The 19,081-nt window shown below is 37.9% G+C and overlaps 1 protein-coding gene across 2 annotated transcripts; it reads left to right on the top strand.

Moving 5' to 3' along the window:
- The first annotated feature begins 74 nt into the window (after positions 1-74).
- LOC136252181 (nck-associated protein 1-like) lies at positions 75-18,703 on the top strand. Of its 2 annotated transcripts, XM_066044572.1 has the most exons (14): positions 75-174; positions 231-300; positions 735-854; positions 1,088-1,226; positions 2,028-2,159; positions 2,893-3,008; positions 5,978-6,080; positions 7,000-7,136; positions 9,519-9,603; positions 10,504-10,563; positions 11,963-12,025; positions 14,478-14,575; positions 16,505-16,632; positions 18,591-18,703. In XM_066044572.1, the coding sequence occupies exons 4-9, from the start codon at positions 1,117-1,119 to the stop codon at positions 9,548-9,550; spliced, it is 630 nt and encodes a 209-aa protein (XP_065900644.1). In that variant the 5' UTR covers positions 75-174; positions 231-300; positions 735-854; positions 1,088-1,116; the 3' UTR covers positions 9,551-9,603; positions 10,504-10,563; positions 11,963-12,025; positions 14,478-14,575; positions 16,505-16,632; positions 18,591-18,703. The 2 variants fall into 2 exon arrangements, with proteins under 2 accessions (XP_065900644.1, XP_065900645.1); XM_066044573.1 differs by lacking the exons at positions 14,478-14,575; positions 16,505-16,632; positions 18,591-18,703 and adding an exon at positions 13,306-13,364.
- Positions 18,704-19,081: the final 378 nt, after the last annotated feature.

Raw genomic sequence — 19,081 nt, 5'->3', positions numbered from 1 at the left:
TACTAGAAGTACAATACATCATGTTGTATTGTACTAGAAGTACAATACAACATGATGTACCAATACAATACAATCTGATTGTATTGTATTGGTACAATACAATACAATCAGATTTTACCATTGTTCACTGGAGCAAGAGTTCACAATGTGTCTTAGCAACCATTCACAAATGCAGTGAGTGATATAATGTGTTAATGTGAAACTGTAAATGTTGTCTTGTTTGCTGTTAGGTATGCGTCAGCATTTCCCATGGTGGCAGCAGAGTTTATGAATGCTTGTTCAGTATTTGCTGCTGAAGAGGTTTGTGTATCTGTTTGTAAATGTGTATGTTTGTCTGTGCGTAAGTGTGTATGTTTCATGTGGCATGTATGTTTATGTATGTGCATTATGTATATGTGCCTATAGGAACACATGTTATTGCCCATGTATGGTAATGCCTGTTATATACCCCCTTGGTACTCTCCCCAGTGTGAACCTCATGTGATGACATTGGTGGAGCATTGTTTGTGATCAGGGGTGACATCACACTCCAGGGCTTTTCACTCATCACATGTTATCCCACACAGTGATGGGTTGTAAACACCTGGAACATCAATTACATTAACAAATAAGCCACCTTTTGAATGGCCTATCTGTATAGTAAGAGTTATGTATTATGGCTCAAGTATATGTACTTTAAGTATCAGTTTATTTACGTGAACAGTGACATTGCTATTCTGTTCATTGTTGTACAGAGGACAAGTGTTGGTGAACGCAGTGTTAATATGGTCAACCATTTCCTGGAGCTGACAGCTAGAGAGATCAAGACCATTGTGGGTAGTCTGTGTGAGAGAAGAGTTGCATTACAACAGCAGGTATGTGTGTGTGTATGTGTAACATTTTAAAGTTAGGAATGTGCGTTAACTTTTTGAAATTAGGAATGTGCGTACAACCAGCTTGTGGCTGTGTGTGGGTGTGTACTTGGTCTCTTGAAATTGTATTCTAGAAAGTGTGTAGTATGTGTATAGCTACCTATTTATCTGTCTGTCTGTGTGTCTTTCTATCTGTGCTTTTGTTCTGTGCGAATTATTCATACCATCATCCACAGTTGAGCCCTATAAGGTTACACTAGTGTACATGAAAGCACACCAGAGCAAGACTGGAAAGAGTCGTAGTGCAAAGACACCTATTAATCCAGTGATTCCTGGGGCAGAGAGTGAACGTCGGACAAGAGGAGAAACCCAAGGGTGAGGAATGTTAATAAACTAAGGTTTAGATTCAAGAACATTTAGTCTACTTTAGCTCAAAGGAAATGTATTTTCTTGAATGACAGTGGGGTGTAGTTTAAGAGATGGGAAGAAAACATTTGTCTTTTTCCTTTAGCTAGAGGTTCATGACAAGGAGATATTCCATACATAACATTTATTTGTCCAATAACTGGCTGAGTGAAAACCTGCTAAATTCTATTTTGCTATGAAAGTAATTAACTAAGTGAACAAAATACAAATCCCACATATAAAATTTAAACACATTTTAGTCACTCGAGTGTACAGTGAAACATGGTTTAAATCAATACAACCTGATTCACCTATTCATGGAGAGTAAGAAACTCTTTGTTCCGTGTTTGCACAGTAAAGACGTGTAAGTTATGGGTGCTTAATTATGAGTTTAATATTGTAATTTCTTTGTTGGAATGGCTTTCGTCCTATAGAAATATAGGGAGAACTAGTTACTAGTGAACAAATTGAGCCAAGTTCTATCTTAATAGCTTAACTTGTTTCAGTTGTGGGTTATGATGAATTAGTAAAGTGCCAATGATTTATTTGCCATATGCAGTAGTTGCTGTACAAATTAATTGGTGTTCCAACTGTTTAGTGCTATTACTCCTCATAAGAGGCTGATGCTTTGGCAGTCCACTCCTTTGTTACTGTAGATAACAGAGAAGCAATGAACTGGAATTGAGGAGTGTGCAAAAATAGTGGGTTATCACTTGGCCAGTCACATACTCTATTATACATTGTATAGTATGTGTATTATATGTGTAATAGGGAAGATTCCTTGTTGTCTTCACTGATTCACTTGTGCTGGTCCATCAACCATTTTCCCTCCGTCACTGCCTGGGAGCACATCTTTGTACCCAGAGAATATCTTGTCCCTCATCTAGAGGAGCTATTTATCAGGTACTGTATTTAGCTGAATTGCTTTCTGAAAAGTGTATGTGTATGTTTGTATGTATGTATGTATGTATGCATGTTTGTTTGTCTTTCCGCACCCACATGAGCAAAACTTTGTTCGCTAAAAACAGCCTTAATATGAGAAATAAAGGCCATATAGAGCCTGTGTTAAACTTCTGGGCAGGTAAGCTTTGGTTTAGGCGTGCCGGTTTGAAATACGGGTGAAATGAGTTTATAAGGATGCGGTGAAGGCCTTTCTGAATGGGCTCTACAGATGTCAAACAGCCGAAAAAACAACACAGCTGGCCTCCTAGGCTACCAGGTATAACAAATTCCTTTGAGTTGAAAAGGGGGCGTACCCATACATATGCGAACAAAAATAAAGAGCAGCTTTGAGACTTTACGATGTAAGAAAATGTTATAGATAACTATAGAACAGTTAAGAAGATACTTCTGTGAAAGTAGTTTGTTTGAGGTACGCCTCCTTAGCAACGTAATTACATAATTACGAAATATTTCATCAATTACAAAATACAAATTACTAAATCACTGTATTTTGTATGTAGTAACAAACATCAGTACACTGTTAATTAATTCCAGTTAAGTTTGTTTGTTGCATGGCACCTGGCTTTTAGAAGTAGCACAACATCAACTTGTTGGTTTATAAGCCCTTTAGTGAGTAGGATCAGTCTATTTGTATTGAACTTCAAACCTTTGTTGACCTGCCGTTCCTCTCTAGGAGTATTATTGAGATGTTACAGTATAATCATGAAACAAGTGAGATAGCAAGACCGTCTGAAGTGCTTCACAGCATCCGAGCCTTTATGTCTGCTTTGAGGAGCATCGAATTACATGGTGAGTCTGTGGTGGTGTTTAACATCATGTTTGTGATGTGTTTGTGCCTTCATGTGATGTGTATATGATTTTGTGACTAATGCATTTTTGGGAAAGAGTGACAAGAGTGAATCATACAGTATGGTAGTACTGTATGTTAGGAGTTTTGGGCTTTCTTGCCCTTCACAATCATCCAAAAAGCAGCCTCAGTTTTCCTTCAAAACAGCTTGGCGGTATTGGTTAAGTGTAACCAAACCCAAAAATGCCTTTAGAGCAACCCAAAATCTAACAAGTTTTTATACATGTAGAATTTAAAAGAATTCCTATTTATGAACTTCCTACTAACTGACTAATTAACTAGCTAGCTACCGTAAAGCGGGTTTTCCTCGTGGACAAATTTATGTTCGAAGAAAAAACCATGTGACACCTAATCTTGTGAGGTGATGAATTTGTGACATTAAATTCTTTGCTTGAAGTTATTGCTCGTTGAAATACATAAGTGTGCTCGTACTAAATGGAAAGCAATGGAATTTAGTTTGAAATAGGCGTGTTGTTTTTTGTATCTATAACGAATTTATGCAGGTGCCTGAAGTTTGCCAGGAACTGTCTAGCAGGACAGCTGTTGTGTGCTACATGTGTTCTACTCAGTGAAGAAACAAGTGTTCAGTAAAGTTTTCAAGGGAACAAGCAACTGAGCAACTGAGCTGTTGTTAATAATGAACAAGCTGTTATGTACATAAACAAGTACCTGGTTTGTTGGTGAATGTTCCAACACAACGGTCATAACAACCTCTCAGCAAACAAAATACTGTTGTTGCGAATTTTAATATTGCGAAGTGCTGAGATTAAATTCCTTGCAATAAAAACCTGCTGTTACGGTAACTGATGCCTTCAGACAAGGATTAAAGCTTAAGCTGAGTGGACTCCCTGTTTAAATATTACAATTACAAATTATTACAATTATTCGACAATGCATAAGGCGTTGTTTTCACTGTTCAATGTCACTTCATTCCGAGATGTGCCTTTTCGCCAACTGTAGTAGGTACGATACACACATCACAGACTTACAATGTACATTTGTCTTCCGTTGTGTCCTGGTTCTTTTCACTGACAACTCAAGGTGTCCATTTGTGGTAGTGCAAGTATGGCTTCCCTGTGGCTGTGGTGGCAGCTATTACACTTGCTGCCTATATTTTTTGCAGTGACTGCAGAGATGCTTCTTGTACTGTTGTTCATTTGCATTGCTGTGTAATGGGCAGAACAAAGCTGAAGTTGAAGCATAATGGCCACTGTACTTTTCAGTAATCGATTGTTGGGGTGGATGTTCAGTGGAAATATTTATTTTATGGCATAACTGGTACCTTTCTTTCTTTTGATGCGGTAGGCGTGTGTTCATTAGTCATAACTATGTTATAAAGAGTGAACAAACAAGTAGAATGAAAATTTAGAAATTTAATTTGGATTAATGATCAAAGAATATATAGTAGTGAAACAAGGGAACAGCAAAAAATGTATTGAAGCAAGAGAGGTTGCCTATACCTACAGATATAATAGTCGACATTTAATCCCTAATTATGACTGAATTAGGGACTAAATGTCCATTAGAATATCTGCAGGTATAGGCAACCTCTCTTGTTTCACTACTTATTATTTTTTGATCCTTAATCCAAATTAAAATTCCTAATTTATCATTTTACTTGTAGTTATAACAGCTGCAGTGTTTGCAATTAAGCATAAATATCAAAGGCCTTAAAAAGTATTCTTTAACAGGGATGTGTCCAGGTTTATAATAGTGATGTTACTAGAGACAGGGTTGAGTCCAGAAATGTAGGGTAAAATGTGTGTGACCTTAAAGGGACATTCTGTCAGTATTGTATACATCGTGAAGCCATTTAATGATGCAATATTACCAATAAAGTAGTGGGTGAAGGTTTCTAAAACATGCTCGTACTACTAAAGGAAGCAAGTTACAGCTCTACATAGTTAGCACCATGTGAGTCACGTATCACAAACCAGGTGGATTGTTGGAGCATAACTATCATGGTTATCCATGGACACGTTTTAAGCACCATCTGAACTTATTGCATAGTTTCATTTGGTATTTCATGTGACCCTCAATAGTTACAGTACAAAATAAGCAAACAGTGAGGTAGAGCAGGGTAGACTTGCTATTCAGATCACTCTTCACGTAAGCTTTAAAGAGATGCACTTTGTTTTGCAAAAGTTCTTAGGGTTTTGGATGAAAATACCAAATCACTTTTTTGCACATATAACTTCATCAGACTGATCGTGTGCATAATCATAAACACAAATGATGATGTCTTGCTGCTTTATATTAACAATACTGTTTACTCCACTCCATGAAATAAACGTTTGTGCAATTTATTTTATCGGCGTTTAAAGCATGTCCAACCTCCTCTGGTGGTTGTCAAAGTGCTACACAGCAATTATTAATAGGTGCCTGTTTGTCACGGTGTTGTGCAGTTGAGAAAACATTTTAGGCTGTATTCTACCAGCCAGCTATCAATGTACAAGCCCAAACCCTGCAGTTGCTTTTCCACCGTTTCTTTTCCACTTGCTGTAAAATTGCATATAATTACGATCATGTAATGATTTCATGTGATGTGAAATAATGTGTAGTTGAATAGCTTTGATACTGACGGAGTGTCCTTCTAACTTGTATAAGTCTTGAGGTGAATTTGTGGTGGTTGGTGGTATATGGCTACTTATTGGAGTCTGGTTGGTGCCAAACACTGCCAACCAATGTGAACATATGCTTGTTTGAAGTATGTCTATATTGCAATCGTAAAACTGAATTCTCACCTGACATTATGATTATGTACTGTACATATATGGTTAGCAGAAACAATAGAACAAAAGTACAATGTCATTGTTAACAGAGCAAGTAGAAGTCACACTTATAGGCCATACAATAATTTCTGCTCACATGATACAGTATCACACAATCTTACTGCATGGTGTTCTTCTAGTTACCATTGACATGACGAGGGTGCTAACAGCAGTGTTGCTACAAGAGACACAACCACAAGACTCTCATGGTGAACCGACCATCACTAGCTTGTACACTAACTGGTAAAGTGGTTACAGTACACCTGTATATTGTATTTATAAAAACAAGACTCAAATATGAATACACAACTTAATCATACAAAGTGACCTTCCAAATGTACTTACAGTATTAAGGTCAGGAAATTTTGGTTCTCAGATAACAGGAATAGACAGGTTTCAATTAGTGCATAAACGAATGTTGATTTTATGTTTTGAAGGTTTGAATGCAACGTTCGAAGGTTTGATGAATATTTTATGGTGCTATAGCTACATATTATGTAGGTGGCATAATTTTGAGTGCATTGTAGCTTAATCCAGTTTTTGTTTTGGCTCCCTTTGGCAAATGAAGTTTCTCACGTTGAGTCGTTAACACTATTATTCATCTGTTTAAGATATAGTAGCTGGAGAAAACACAAAACAAGATGTAGCTGCTGCTAAAAGACCTTAGAGTGGTGCACAACTCAGGAATATTCTTCCTCTACAGCTTGTCCCAACTGTACTTCGTGATTAGTGGTGGGTGTGGCCACTTGTGTTGCGAGCAAATTAGCTTGTTAGATACCTAGTACAACCACCTTCCATTACTTTCTAGTGTGTTAAGCATAACTGCCCACGGCGAAAATTATTCATGGCGTGATGAGCAGTTGGATTCTTACGGTCTTCTGCTCGTTAATATGACCAAGTTGCGTATACCCAAAATTCGAACTTCTCTGATGTCATTCAAATGATGCACCCTTCGAACCATTGAACGAATGCAGTACATTTGTTAATGCACTAGTTTCAATGTATTAGTTATGAGGGTGTGGCATTTTCATCAAGGGATTTTGCTATTGGATACTTAGAGAGGAAATATTACTAAGAGGTGTATGGAGTTATGTAGAACACTACTTTACTCAGTTCTCATGACTGCTTTTTGGTTATGTGTATTGTTAATTGTGTTATACAGGTATATCAATGTGTTATTGAAGAGGGTTGCCCAGGGCAACACTATCATATACTCACCAAGCAGAAAAGCATTCTATAGTCGTAAACAAGGATCACAACCAGCACCTTTCAAGGCTGAAAACTACACTGACAGTACTGGTGAGAGAGGATATATGTACATCCTTTGTGTTAGTGCTGAGTGGCTGCTAAGCATTCATATGTAGTGTGTGTGTATAGTTCCCATGTGTCCCTGTAATTTGTGTGTGCATGTGTGGTATGGGTGTAGTATGAGTGTGCATGTGAGTGTGTGTGTGTGTGTGTGTGTGTGTGTGTGTGTGCATGCATGCGTGCACAACCCACAATCACAGGATCGGCCCGATAATCAAAAGATTTGGTGCCCGGTTGCTGTTATTTTTTCCTTGAACAAGAAACTTTGCTCACATTTACCCAGCTGTATATTGGGGACCTGGGGAAGCACTCAACTATTACATCATTGAGTACTTGGTATTAACTGGGAAAGCAAATGCCCAACTGTCCTTTTCTCGCTTAGCGGCATAGGGGTTGTTGTGGAACGTTTGGGTTCTCTCCAAGATATCTGAACAGTCCCCCTGGTGAATTTGCCTGAGTGCCTGAGTAGTTTGCAGGCATCTCAATACTGATTCAATGGGCAGCATGGCTGCCGGTGGAATTGTGTGTGTGTGTGTGTGTGTGTGTGTGTGTGTGTGTGTGTGTGTGTGTGTGTGTGTGTGTGTGTGTGTGTGTGTGTGTGTGTGTGTGTGTGTGTGTGTGTGTGTGTGTGTGTGTGTGTGTGTGTGTGTGTGTGTGTGTGTGTGTGTGTGTGTGTGTGTGTGTGTGTGTGTGTGTGTGTGTGTGTGTGTGTGTGTGTGTGTGTGTGTGTGTGTGTGTGTGTGTGTGTGTGTGTGTGTGTGTGTGTGTGTGTGTGTGTGTGTGTGTGTGTGTGTGTGTGTGTGTGTGTGTGTGTGTGTGTGTGTGTGTGTGTGTGTGTGTGTGTGTGTGTGTGTGTGTGTGTGTGTGTGTGTGTGTGTGTGTGTGTGTGTGTGTGTGTGTGTGTGTGTGTGTGTGTGTGTGTGTGTGTGTGTGTGTGTGTGTGTGTGTGTGTGTGTGTGTGTGTGTGTGTGTGTGTGTGTGTGTGTGTGTGTGTGTGTGTGTGTGTGTGTGTGTGTGTGTGTGTGTGTGTGTGTGTGTGTGTGTGTGTGTGTGTGTGTGTGTGTGTGTGTGTGTGTGTGTGTGTGTGTGTGTGTGTGTGTGTGTGTGTGTGTGTGTGTGTGTGTGTGTGTGTGTGTGTGTGTGTGTGTGTGTGTGTGTGTGTGTGTGTGTGTGTGTGTGTGTGTGTGTGTGTGTGTGTGTGTGTGTGTGTGTGTGTGTGTGTGTGTGTGTGTGTGTGTGTGTGTGTGTGTGTGTGTGTGTGTGTGTGTGTGTGTGTGTGTGTGTGTGTGTGTGTGTGTGTGTGTGTGTGTGTGTGTGTGTGTGTGTGTGTGTGTGTGTGTGTGTGTGTGTGTGTGTGTGTGTGTGTGTGTGTGTGTGTGTGTGTGTGTGTGTGTGTGTGTGTGTGTGTGTGTGTGTGTGTGTGTGTGTGTGTGTGTGTGTGTGTGTGTGTGTGTGTGTGTGTGTGTGTGTGTGTGTGTGTGTGTGTGTGTGTGTGTGTGTGTGTGTGTGTGTGTGTGTGTGTGTGTGTGTGTGTGTGTGTGTGTGTGTGTGTGTGTGTGTGTGTGTGTGTGTGTGTGTGTGTGTGTGTGTGTGTGTGTGTGTGTGTGTGTGTGTGTGTGTGTGTGTGTGTGTGTGTGTGTGTGTGTGTGTGTGTGTGTGTGTGTGTGTGTGTGTGTGTGTGTGTGTGTGTGTGTGTGTGTGTGTGTGTGTGTGTGTGTGTGTGTGTGTGTGTGTGTGTGTGTGTGTGTGTGTGTGTGTGTGTGTGTGTGTGTGTGGTGTGTGTGTGTGTGTGTGTGTGTGTGTGTGTGTGTGTGTGTGTGTGTGTGTGTGTGTGTGTGTGTGTGTGTGTGTGTGTGTGTGTGTGTGTGTGTGTGTGTGTGTGTGTGTGTGTGTGTGTGTGTGTGTGTGTGTGTGTGTGTGTGTGTGTGTGTGTGTGTGTGTGTGTGTGTGTGTGTGTGTGTGTGTGTGTGTGTGTGTGTGTGTGTGTGTGTGTGTGTGTGTGTGTGTGTGTGTGTGTGTGTGTGTGTGTGTGTGTGTGTGTGTGTGTGTGTGTGTGTGTGTGTGTGTGTGTGTGTGTGTGTGTGTGTGTGTGTGTGTGTGTGTGTGTGTGTTACAGTATGTGTTGGTCTGTTTGGTTTTAATTTGTGTACTTGTTTGTGCATGCTTGCTCAATAGCTAGTTACTGGTACAATTTGTTTCAGAATGACCAAAAAGCATATTAGGGTATTTAGTGTGTCGTATACCGTTCATACAAGCTCAGCTTATATCAGACTTTGTTGGTAGTGTATTATGTGTGAATTGTGCAAATACAGTATAGCTACTGTTATTGAATCACATTTGTAACATTTTCCACATATTCCACATATTCCACAGAGATGCTTCCTACCCTAGACTGGGTAACCTGATTGTGGAGTATAAGAATGCTGCTAGAAGACTTCAGCCCCGGCCCATCTCCAAGGTAACGCTTTTGTAGCTATTGAATGTCAAGTCGTAGTCTCTAATAGGATACCTGTAATGTGAGACTACTAGACTTTACTGATCATTAAGTGGAAAGTGAAAAGATTGCTGGTACATGCAAATGTGGGCTGTCAGTGGTTTCCCATAGAAAATGTAGACAGTTAAATTTTCTTCAGTTTAAGCAAGTGTAGGAGATAAAAAAAGTTTTCTAGGGGTTTGAATGATCTACGGTGTTATAATTATGTGGCAAGCTGCTTAGTTGATGTGCATTATAAAGAAGTCTTGGAACCTGTCAACCCAGGAATACTTGTTTCAAAACATTATATACCAAGTGTATCAGTACTAGGATTATAATTAATATGGAAGTTAATCTGATAAATTAGTTAATTCCCTTAATGTCTAGCTACATAACTATGAACTTATATTAATTCATGTCACTGAAACATTTTTCATGAATTTCATACAAAGTATGTCATGTATATAAAACATTTATACATCTTATATACCTTTAATGTTCTCATTACTATTTTCATGGATTAAAACTAGTGGTAGTATATTATTATTGTATGAATTTCCTATGCTAAACTCATAGCTGGATTAGGGTCCACTATACAAAGTGTCCACACTGTTGTTGATAGTTTACTGTAAAGTTCTAAGTTCACTTGTGGATCTGTGATGGTTATTTATCCAAACCATTATTAACTAATAGATTACCTTGGTTACTTCCTTAATTCCTAATATAGATATTAGTACATGATGATTAATTTTATTACTATACAGTATTTTGGAAATTCCCATAGTTTCTTAACTATGTTCTGAATTTAATTGTGTTTTCATAGTGACCAGTTTAGTATCTCTTAATGCCCTACCTTAAATGGAGATTTGTCTATGTCTTCTACAGGTTATTCCCAATGTATTGATAGTACTGTTGTACACCAGTCATAATCTCCCTGGTGAACAGGTTAGTTGTATATAATGTAGTAGTGTTTGTTATAACACTGTCATGTGCTCTGTGTACATGTCATACTAATACACACATTCACTACACAGCTGTGTACACATGTTTGCACACAATTATTCACTACTTGTCCAAATCAGAAATATTCATCTCCATCCCAAACAGGTAACCATCCACCTTGCTGAGTAAACCTTTTATTTGAGAGGTATACCAAGAGGGTGGATAGGTGCAGAGACACTGAATCAGTGAACTAGTCTGGAAGCAAATAACTTCCAATATGCTTGATGAGTATGCATGATGTAATGTTATGTTGTTGGCTTTGTAAGAGCAACATGACCCTCCTAGTCTATACCATACCAGATGCTGCTGCTGTTAGTTACAAAGCAAAACCTCAGGCAGCTATTGAAACACAGCTATTGCTGCCCAGTGAACCAGTACAAGATAACTACCTATATACCACTCAAGTATTCTAGTCTATGCAGGTAAATCCCTCTGGGACAAGACTTGTAACCTGCAAGAAGGCAGCTCAGTAATGGAGGCTGTTGAACCTGAAGTTCTGCAGTGACCCCAAAACTGCTAAGTGAGACAGGGAAAGTTGGGCATTTGCTTCTCCAGTTAACACCAGGTCCATGTTATATGGCTGCATAGACTGGAACAATGTGAGTAACAATTCTTGCTCAACAAATAACAACAGCAGCAGCATCTGGGTACCATAGAGTATCATGGAGAATCATAACCTAGTGATTATCAGGCTGGTGCTCTAATCACTTAGCTATGCTGCCATGCAACCAGCACACACAGACTTGTCATTTGTTTTCCTTATAGAGAAGCGACATAGAGAATATTTAATAATTATGTTGTTTGGATGACTTATAACTCGATAAGCAGCCACTGAATCACTAGTAAATGGTTAGTCATTATCACACCATTCCTTATATGGTGATGGTAGTACAAACTAATAAACCAGTCATAGATAAAATTACGATAACTGAATTGCTCTCCTGCTGTTATGTAGATCAAATTTCACTGTACACACATACACTAAATGCACAGCACACACATACTAATAATGCATACACATGTACACACACATGTGCACACACACACACACACTTGTCCTGTCTTGTTGAAAAAGCTGCCGACTATTGGTCAAGCTTGTCCCATAAGGGACAGCAGGTTAAACACCACACACACACACACACACACACACACACACACACACACACACACACACACACACACACACACACACACACACACACACACACACACACACACACACACACACACACACACACACACACACACACACACACACACACACACACACACACACACACACACACACACACACTACAGTATCACACTGACATAATTATTGTTACACATTTTTCTGTTATAGGTGAGGTATCCGTTTGTATGCAGTATCACCTACATGATGTTACAGCCCAACACCAGTAGAGAGGTGTGTCTGTCTGTGTGTATGTTTTGTATGTATATTGTCTTCAGAAATAATATTGTGTTGCGCTGTTCCACTGTTGTGGCTAAACAATTCAGTTAGTTAATGAGGAATAGATCTATAGTTGAGTAAATTTTATTTGACACTTTAAGTATTGTTGACGTGGTTTGGTTGCTGCATGTTTAATTATTACAATACATAAACTTAGATACTTCTAAAGTTATTAGTATTATGCAGCTACAGATTCCAGTGTATTGCTTCTAATGGTGTTTGTATTTTATTAAAATACATCTGTTGTTTTTGTACAGCTGCTTTGTGAATTGTTATCACTGTAGAGAATTAAAAATGGTTTTTGTGCAATCTGAGTTACACTTTGTGTGTTATTGCTATATCTGTTTGTTGTTATTGTTAGTTTACTTGTGTGTTGCATGTTATTCAGTGTGCCTACCTATACATTATGTTGTACATGGGTCTCCCAATCTTATTCAATGGTTGTGCACACACTTTATAGCGGACACTTTTAGATTAATACTTTTGAGTGATTTTTGCAATAAACAGGTTTCCTGTTAAAGTGTATGGAGTCAGCTGGGACCAAAATATTTATCCACATTATGGAGTTTTTTCTTTTGTATCCTTCAGTGGAGGAGTTTGTTTAAATAAAAAGTTTTTATATCTCTTTAATCTGATCTTATTCACATCAAAAATTATGTCAGACTAAAGTGATTTATTGTAATAGTTGTTATATGGTGAATGTTTCCTGGTGTAGTATATTCTGGATTTGAGAGGCTTAACTACTCACCTAAAAATGTATTGTCTTGGAAAGACTCTTGTTGTGTTCTGATGTTTTTAACTATGTAATATCTCAGATGTGATTAGGTACAATGGAACTCCTCTATTTCAGACATCTAGGAAGCAAGTCCTAGCCTCAGGGTATAGTCTACACACATTTAGACCCCTGAAATTACCTACTAACATGGACAACAGGACATTTACTGGTAGTGTCCTAATTATCAAAGTGGCATTATTAGTGAATTGACCTGATTTCAGGGATATAAGTTTGTGTATGCTAATACAAAATTAATGAGATCACGAATTAGTGTCCTTATTTGGTGAGGTGTTCTGATTTCAATTTGTGCACGCTAGTACAAATGAAAACATAGACAAGTGTCCTGATTATTACTGTGGTTCTTTTTTTGAAGTATGTATCATATTGTGTGTGATTGAGTGGTTGTGGATTGTAAATGTATGTGCTTGGTAAGCCTGGCTTTATTGTTATACTTTTGTAGTTGGATTCAGGGGCGGATCCAGAGTTTGGAAAGAGGGGGGGCATTTTGCTGAAAAAAGTTGAAGAGCAAAAAAAAAAAAAAAAAAGGTCACAACAATAATAGCTAGTGATCTTTTACCAAATATATTATATCACGTATGTTATGTAAAATAAAATCCTATTTATAACTTCATGGGTAAGCTACACTACCTCATGAACATTGTGATTACTTTATTAGAATAATTGACTGCTCTATTAGAGTATCTCGATCTTGTATGCAATTTCTTGAAGGAAGGGGGGGGGGGGGGGGGGGGGGGGGAATTTGCCCCAAATGCCCCATCCTGGATCCGCCATTGGGATTCTGCTATCAATGTCCCTTTCATCTGAACAGAGCAGTTATATCTGACCTATGGAAGCAAGCCTTACAAGATGACTTTGTGACCCCTCTAGTATGAGATGAAGTGTTCTTTATTCACAGTGCATTGAAAGTGTGCTCAATAACTCTAATGATAAAAGTAAAACTTCCTAGCATTTACATATAACACAATTGTCTGTATATATACATATGTCCTGCAGTGGAACCTGTCTGAGCTGGAACTGGAGCTTCAACAAGCTTGTGGCTGCACTAGACTGGTAAAATCTCACATGTACAATGATTGGCCCATTAGATGGATGGCCTTTCAAATTGCATGGCCATTAAGACAGTTTACAGAGGACCTCATGCATGGAATCTCAATTAGTTAAACACTTGAAACAGAGATGACTGTTCTATTAGAGTATTGTCTTGTTAGTGTATGTTCTATAGTGAAAGGTATGTTGTATTAGACTGGTTTAACATGAGCACTGTATAGAAATCAATGGGCTGCACTTATTTCTATCTGAAATAAGCCATTTTGTACTAGTAGTGTTTAGGGGATCTATCAGTTAATTTTTACACATTACATTTCCTAAAATTTCTCCTGGTAGCTATTGTTTCTAAGTTTTCCACCAACATTGCTGAAATTGCACAAGGACTTGAGTGCCCGAGCGGTTCGCAGGTATTCCAATATTAAATTGCTAGGTGGTACGGCTGCTGGAGACTTTGCTATAATTTGTGTAGTGTGTTTTTATATATCCTAGAAGTATACATTCATTTATTTTAATACATATTATGTACATATCTTTTGTCTATTGTACATTCTTGCACACATTTAGAATTGTCAACTCTAGTTGACCTGATGGGTCCCTATGGTATCCGTTACCTTGGTGAACAACCGACTGAACTAGTATCTAGTCAAGTGAAGGAGTTAAAGGTGAGAAGATACTCTTGTTACCATTACAGTAGTAGCTGTATATTAGAGATCATTATGGTTTGTACTTTCTCACAAAAATATTGGCCAGAAGCCAGTCTCACAATAACTTCATGCATAAGCCCAAAAACGCTTTCAGTGTGACCCTGAAGCATTGCTGCAAACTTTTAAATTTACGAATATTCTACTGACTGACTATGCCTCACAGCTGAAAACAACTCATAATATCCACTTCACTATTTCTGTAATTGATAATTAGGGTACCTGGTTTTGATGTGGTATGCATGGTCATAATTATGCTGCAAAAAAGTGAACAAACAAGTATAACAATTAGGAACTTTTAATTTGATTAGGGATCGTACAGTAGTGAAACAAGGGAGGTTGCTTACTCTTGAAGATATACTAGTGGATATTTAATCCCTAAGTCAGTCTACATCATGACTGAAGTAGGGATTAATTGTTCACTAGTATATCTGCAGGTGTAGTCAACCTTCCTTGTTTTCCTATTCCGTGATCCTTAATCGAAATTACTATCAACAATGTTAATTGCCATTAGTAACCATCTCAGTTTTATGGAAAAATTCTTTTGCCACCAATTGGTGGAAATCATTGCCAGATTGTTCGTAAGGAACAAGCTTCATTTACAGACTTTTATAATGACTCTAAGTTATAATTTGTAAATTTTAACTGTGCTTTGTGTTTTATTGTTTTTGTATCATGTTTTGTGTTGCTTTTGTTACTGTGTACTGCAGTGTTGTTTTGTGTCTTGTTATTTTGTACTCCAACAAGGAGGAACGACTATAGCCGATTGTTGTGAGTTTAAATAATAAAGCAATCAATCAATCAATCAATAGCCACAAACAACTTACCACTAGTGATAGCTTGCGGAATGCTATGAAATCCAGTTCACAACCCTTAAGCTTAGTGTATTTTCTGCAAATGTCTCCGGTAGGGTAGAATAACATTTCAACACTAACTTTTTATCCTCTTCAAGTTGACATTAAACACTTCATGTTTGTCTCTGTTCATGTGAAAGTTGAGTAGTGGCTCTTTATTGTTGCTCACGTAGTGCTTGATGATGTGGCAATTCATGTCATAACATAGGGAAGTGAATTTTATAGTGCAAATGTACGTTTGTACATACAATTCCATTTTCACTTCACGACACCTTTACTGTAAAATTGTAACCTTAGGAAACATTTCATATGAAAATGTACTGTACTGTAACTGTAGACGTATCTGTTTATAGCTAAGACAGTTCCACAGATTTTGTCTTTAAATTGTATGTATTTAAGTGAACTTGGATGTTTATTACTACCAATAATGGATATCATCTTTCAGAGGATAAATCTTTTCCCAGGCGGGCCAAGGAGCAAGTAATGTATCTGTTGTTCTTCATTAAATATTCACTCCTTTTATGGTTTCTTTTAAAACTTGTTATTCACTGTCATCAGGTTGCTATGCTCTGGTACTATTTTTACACTATAGTAAATGTCCTGCATATTTTCTCTGTGTGTTGAGCTGAGTTGGTGGGTAAAAATTGAAACCCACAATCAAATGTGAGATGTAGTATTATGAATTGAGCGTAGTGTAATGCTATCCCATAGTACAAAGAGTTGATTTTTGGTTTTTTGGAGCAAGGTCATATACTTAATGAAGGCCTTTGAATTGATCACAGCTACGCCCTCTCTGGACTAATAATAATGTGTGATATTTGTGGGACCACCTCAACCACTCTGTTTCTGTATCCATGGTTTGTTGTGTATTGGTAGCAAAGCATGTTAAACACCTCAAATGTTCCAATTTTGTGTTACATTACATAGTTTGCAATGATATATTAACTAATAAGTTTACTGCAGCTAATGTGTTAAGTTGTATTCATTTCAGTCTACAGGTGCTCAGCTATATATATTGTATCCTATTCTTGTTCAGTCCCATCACAGACCTCATGTTGCTTCCACCAAAGGAAAAGTCACAAATACCCGGTGAGATTGCTCTAGTGGCTGGTATTCACTGTGATATGGACTCAACCCTAACCTAAGCAATGTCACTTCACTGTGGTATGTGTCTCTAGTATAGTTTGATGTTAGCTACTGTATGCTATTTGTAATGGCTACTTCGAGAATAACATTGCTTAGTTAGGGATTTGATATGTACACAAGGGAAAAATGCTGTTAACAGACTTTTTGTTTATGTGTTGGTGGTACTGTAGATGTCATCATACAGTACTAGCATACTGAATGATTGCCTTCAAAATCACCCAAAATAACAGCCTCAGTTTTTCTTCAAAACAGCTTGGGGGTATTGGTTAAGCAAGCCCAAAAATACCTTCAAACTGATCCCAGCAAGTTTCTATGGAATTTTATAAATTTCCTATCTAACTGAATTTTCTGCTTAGTACTATCTATCTAACTAACTAACTAACTAACTAACTAACTAACTAACTAACTAACTAACTAACTAATTAACTGATGCTTCAGCTAAGCATAACTAAACAATGCATAAGGCTATTATACAGGCTTGATTTTCGCCCCAAGACATGTCTTTTTGCCAACATTTGGTATGTATATTACACGTGTCATGGATTTTCTTTTAAATTCATGTCCCAGTTCTTTTCACTGACAACTCAAGGTTTTGATTTGTGTTATTGATATACAGCTTCTCTGTGGCTACGGTGGTAGCTATTACACTTATTGATCATATTTTCTGTAGTGATTGCAGAGACACTTCTTGTACTGTTCTTCATTTGTATCACTGTGTAAGGGGTGGAACATAGTGAAGGCGAAGCGTAATGGCCACTTCTGAATCACTTTTCAGTAATTGATTATTAGGAGGCACATTGAGATGCAAAATTAATTTTATAGCATGCTTGACACCATTCTTTCTTTTGATGTGGTATGCATGGATTCATTAGTCATAATGATGTAAGTTATAAAAAGATGAAAAATTATGTACAAGGAAAATTTTAAATTTAATAGGGATCAAAGAATAAAAAAATTAATGAAACAAAGGGAATAGCAAAAAAGGTAGTGAAGTAAGAAAGTTTGCCTATACCTGCAGGTAGGGATTAAATGTCCACTACTATATTTGCAGGTATAGCAACCTTCCTTGTTCCACTACTTTTTTTTGTTGTTAATCTTTTGTTCACTACTTTTTTATGCTTTGATCCCTAGTTGAGTGAACACTTTATGTCTGATGCTGATTTAGTCATATTTTCATGTCATTATAACACATACTGTATGTTGTTATTGTTGACTTCACAATATTATGGTCATTGTTTCTTGTTTACTTGGGAGTGGCCCTACCAATTTCCTACTGAGCCTTGAGGGTGGTCCATCAGTCATGTTTGCATTGTGGACACACATGAATTTTGACAACAAGTTGTGATAATCTCAGAGATAACTTGCTGACTATTGTTTCCTGTGTATTATGTATACAACCGCTTACAACGACTGGTTTTGTGAAAATTGGCCTTCCAATATGCATCCAATTCTTTCAAGTTGATAGGTTTCTCCTTCCATCATGCTATGCTGTAAGGCTACATTTCAAACCAACATCCATTTCCATTCTGTACTTATTAATCACCAAATTTAATGTGTGGAAGAACTTTTTTCATGAATATAGTTACTTTCTTATCAAGTTAGACATTCCTTAATATGTAAAACAGGCTCAATGCATCATCCCACATGTAAAGACACCACTCATGACTGTGGTAGCCCTCGACTTTGAGTAATTTTGTGCCATACCACTCTGTATTCTAAAGACACCAACATGCATTGTGCATGTAAATATGTGTGTACTGAGATTCCATTTCATAATTTCAGGGCATACTCTCTGTCACTATTGGATTTTAGTGAGGTCATTACTTGTTCAAGTGTTATTGCAGCCTGCCAAGTGCTTGCATGAGAAAATATTAACTTTGAGTATTTGAGTTGTGTATTGCATTCAAGTGCAATCAGTGATCTATACTAAATCTGTACTGTAATCAAATGGTATTGTGTGTATATTCCTACCACAGGTCATGATAATAATGCTCACTGTTTGGCCACTGCTGTGAATGCTCTAGCTGGAGCAATGTTTGCTGGTTATGGTGTCTTCAACCAGAAACAACGAATGAAAGAATTTCTTGTGGTAAAGTTCAATGTAGCGTGCAAAAGACACTGTATAGAAGCTTTGAATTAGTAGGACAATGGTGTAGCTACCATTGAGGTATTGGTAGAAAAGAAAGATACTGACTTTGAATGACAAGAATTTTGTGCTGTATATAAATGATTGAGTTACTCTAATAGAGCAGTCAGAATTTGAGGGGTCACTAACTCGACTTGAATAGAACAGTCAAGTGTGTGTGTGTGTGTGTGTGTGTGTGTGTGTGTGTGTGTGTGTGTGTGTGTGTGTGTGTGTGTGTGTGTGTGTGTGTGTGTGTGTGTGTGTAGTTTGCAATTTTAAGGCCATTCCCTTGTTGATGTTGCTGTTTGTCTTCACTTTATTGTTACATTCTTTTAGTACATG

Source organism: Dysidea avara, chromosome 4 (assembly GCF_963678975.1).
Source record: "Dysidea avara chromosome 4, odDysAvar1.4, whole genome shotgun sequence".
NCBI lineage: Eukaryota > Metazoa > Porifera > Demospongiae > Dictyoceratida > Dysideidae > Dysidea > Dysidea avara.
The sequence above is the reverse complement of the archived record's forward strand: the minus strand, read 5'-3'. Positions and strand labels throughout refer to the sequence as shown.

Coding starts and splice junctions, on each gene's coding strand:
- LOC136252181 (XM_066044572.1), top strand. CDS start 1,117: ATGAAAGCACACCAGAGCAAGACTGGAAAGAGTCGTAGTGCAAAGACA. Junction 1,227..2,027: donor ACAAGAGGAGAAACCCAAGG/GTGAGGAATGTT, acceptor TATGTGTAATAG/GGAAGATTCCTTGTTGTCTT. Junction 6,081..6,999: donor ACTAGCTTGTACACTAACTG/GTAAAGTGGTTA, acceptor TGTGTTATACAG/GTATATCAATGTGTTATTGA.